Genomic DNA, 3,081 nt, shown 5'->3' with positions numbered 1-3,081 from the left:
AAAAAAAAAGCCGGGCATGGTGGCTCCCGCTTGTAATCCCAGCACTTTGGGAGGCCAAGGTGGGTGGATCACAAGATCAGGAATTCGAGACCAGCCTGGTCAACATAGTGAAACCCCGTCTCTTTTTATTTATTTATTTATTCTTTTGGAAAAAATTTTGGGGGCTTTCTGGCAAAAACAGGAAAGCCTGCTAGACAAATTCTGAAACAGCTGTAGCACTAACCCCGTCTCTTAAAAACAACAATAACAACCAGACCAACCATTGTTTGCTGTGTTGGGCCCTGGCACCAGCACTGTCACCCCGAAGTGTGTCCCATCCTGCTCAGTGCCCCACACATGGAGTCCCCCACTCTGGTGGCAGAGTGGCCATTGGAGGTTTGGTTTGTGCCCCGGTGTTGGGCCAGAAACAGAAGTTCGTATCCACTCTCTGTTCCAGAAACTTGCAGCTCCAGATAGCATCAGACTTAGAACATTCTAGAAAATCCCAGAATATGGGTAGATCCCCAACTGCCCCAAATCTATGGCCTGTTGCAGATTCATGGTCTATCCCAGACCAGTGGAGTGTTGTAGAATGCAGGTGGATGTGGGGACAGGGGTGGCAGCACACAGGGCCAGTCCACACGCCCCACAGGTCAGGCCCTCACTTGTTTAAGGCGCCACGTTGTAGATTCTTTGGGAGAGCCCCAGGAAAGCACAGCCCTTGGTCCCGGGTTAAAGTTGGGGAAACTGAGGCCAGAGAGGCCTGCATTCCCCTGGGACAGCGAGTGGGCAGAGCTCAGGGTGGGGCTCATGGGAACGGGTGCCTGTCTGAGCTGCCTGGTGACAGGCTGCATGTCCCTGGCCCCTGGCAGGGAATGGGCTGTTGAGGAAGAAGACGCTGGTCCCAGGGCCACCAGGTTCGAGCCGCCCAGTCAAGGGCCAGGTGGTCACCGTGCATCTGCAGACATCGCTGGAGAACGGCACACGGGTGCAGGAGGAGCCGGAGCTGGTGTTCACCCTGGGCGACTGTGATGTCATCCAGGTGCGGGCTGGGGCGGGACAGGGCAGGGGCAAGGGGTGCACCTCGCTGGGCCTGGGCCTGCCTGACTGCTGGCTGTCCCCACATACCCCAGGCCCTGGATCTCAGTGTCCCACTCATGGATGTGGGGGAGACGGCCATGGTTACTGCTGACTCCAAGTACTGCTACGGTCCCCAAGGCAGGTGAGAGCCGGCCACCCTTAGGGTCTTAGCAGGGGGTGGGTGGAGTGGGTGTACCCCTCAGCTTACCCAGTCTACCTGCCCATTTTATAGAAGGAGAAACAGGCTGGGTGAGGTGGCTCACACCTGAAATCCCAGCACTTTGGGAAGTTGAGGTAGGATTGCTTGAGGCCCGGTTTTCCAGACCAGCCTAAGCAATATAGACCCCATTTCCATACAAAAAAATTTAAAAATTACTTGGGTGTAGTGCTAAAAATTAGCTGGGTATGGTGCATGCCTGTAGTCCCAGCTACTGAGGAGGCTCAGGCAGGAGGATCACTTGAGCCCAGGATTTCGAGGCTGCAGTGAGCCAAGATTGTGCCACTGCACTCCAGCCTGGGCAACACAGTGAGACCCTTCCCTTAAAAAAGAGGAAAACGGAGGCTTAGGAAGGGGAACTCATTCATCAGGTCCCATAGCTCCTAGGCGGCATGTCACTTACCCTGCACTTTACGGAGGAGGGAATGACAGAGGGCGGAGGGAGATAGATCCGGGGCTTGAGCCAGGCCCACTCCCTCTGAGCCAGCCCAGCAGGTTTGGGGGTCACCAGGTCTGAGTGCAACCTCTGCCTGCCCCCACCCCACTAGCAGGAGCCCATACATCCCCCCGCACGCGGCCCTGTGCCTGGAAGTGACCCTGAAGACGGCTGTGGATGGGCCTGACCTGGAGATGCTCACGGGGCAGGAGCGCGTGGCCCTGGCCAACCGGAAGCGGGAGTGTGGCAACGCCCACTACCAGCGGGCGGACTTCGTCCTGGCCGCCAACTCCTATGATCTCGCCATCAAGGCCATCACCTCCAGCGCCAAAGGTGACCGCCCACCGGGTCAGATCCCCACCACCTCCCCTGCAAAGGTGTCCACTCTCCATGCCAGAAACTTTTAGCCCCAGAGAGCCTCAGACTCAGAACATTCTAGAATATCCCAGAATATGGGTAGATCCCCAACTGACCCTAACCTAGGGGCCTGTTGCCAACTCGTGGTCTATCCCAGACCAGTGGAGTGTTACAGAATGCAGGTGGATGTGGGGACAGGGGTGACCACACATAGGGCCAGTCCACACGCCCCATGGGTCAGGCCCTTGCTTGCTTAAGGCTCCATGTTGTAGATTCCTCGGAGAGCCCCAGGAAAGCACGGCCCTTGGTCTCAGGTTAAAGCTGGGGAAACAGGCCCGAGAGGCCTGCATTCCCCTGGGGTAGAAGGCAGCTTCCACAGGGGGTTCGGGGGGGTCTGTTAGTGTGGTGACAGCCGCCGTGGTGGGCACTGTCTCCCAATAGTGGACATGACATTCGAGGAGGAGGCACAGCTCCTGCAGTTGAAGGTGAAGTGTCTGAACAACCTGGCGGCCTCGCAGCTGAAGCTGGACCACTACCGCGCGGCCCTGCGCTCCTGCAGCCTTGTACTGGAGCACCAGCCGGACAACATCAAGGCTCTCTTCCGCAAGGGCAAGGTGGGCCACGCCGGGTTGCCAGGCTGGGTCACCCAGCCCGGGATAGAGGGGCTGGTCCCCAACCCTGCGTTTGAGAAAGCTGTAGGTATTAGCCAAGCTCTCTGGGGTGCAGGTAGAGAAACTGAGACCCAGATGGGTGCAGGAGTGTGGTCTAGGTCACAGCAATTTATTGGCTGAAGCCAGATTCAGTCCTTGACTCATGGGTCCCCCACCTTTGGTCCAGTGTGCTATTTTTGTTTGTTTGTTTGTTTTTTTCAGAGAGTCTCGCTGTGTCTCCCAGGCTGGAGTGCAGTGGTGCGATCTCAGCTCACTGCAACCTCCGCCTCCACTTCTCGGGTTCAAGCAATTCTCCTGCCTCAGCCTCTCGAGTAGCTGGGACTATAGGCACTCGCCACTAT

At 57.2% G+C, this 3,081-nt stretch overlaps 1 protein-coding gene and 1 non-coding gene across 3 annotated transcripts in view; one reads left to right on the top strand and one right to left on the bottom strand.

The window, feature by feature from the left end:
* The window catches only part of FKBP8 (FKBP prolyl isomerase 8), a 16,132-nt gene that overhangs the window by 8,346 nt on the left and 4,705 nt on the right, over positions 1–3,081 (top strand). Inside the window, exons 3-6 of one of the 2 annotated variants that reach the window (XM_017501306.2) lie at positions 852–1,021; positions 1,113–1,201; positions 1,825–2,045; positions 2,511–2,683. In XM_017501306.2, the coding sequence (XP_017356795.1) occupies positions 852–1,021; positions 1,113–1,201; positions 1,825–2,045; positions 2,511–2,683 (653 nt within the window). The remainder of the gene's footprint in view (positions 1–851; positions 1,022–1,112; positions 1,202–1,824; positions 2,046–2,510; positions 2,684–3,081) is intronic. The other variant, XM_017501307.2, reaches the window with a different exon arrangement.
* LOC119467339 lies at positions 160–221 on the bottom strand. The gene has a single exon (XR_005195879.1). It is a non-coding gene; the product is annotated as a U7 small nuclear RNA (small nuclear RNA).

The sequence above is a fragment of the Cebus imitator genome, unplaced genomic scaffold, assembly GCF_001604975.1.
Source record: "Cebus imitator isolate Cc_AM_T3 unplaced genomic scaffold, Cebus_imitator-1.0 Scaffold280, whole genome shotgun sequence".
Classification (NCBI taxonomy): domain Eukaryota; kingdom Metazoa; phylum Chordata; class Mammalia; order Primates; family Cebidae; genus Cebus; species Cebus imitator.
Note: the sequence above shows the minus strand (reverse complement) of the source record. Positions and strands in the feature narration are given on the sequence as shown.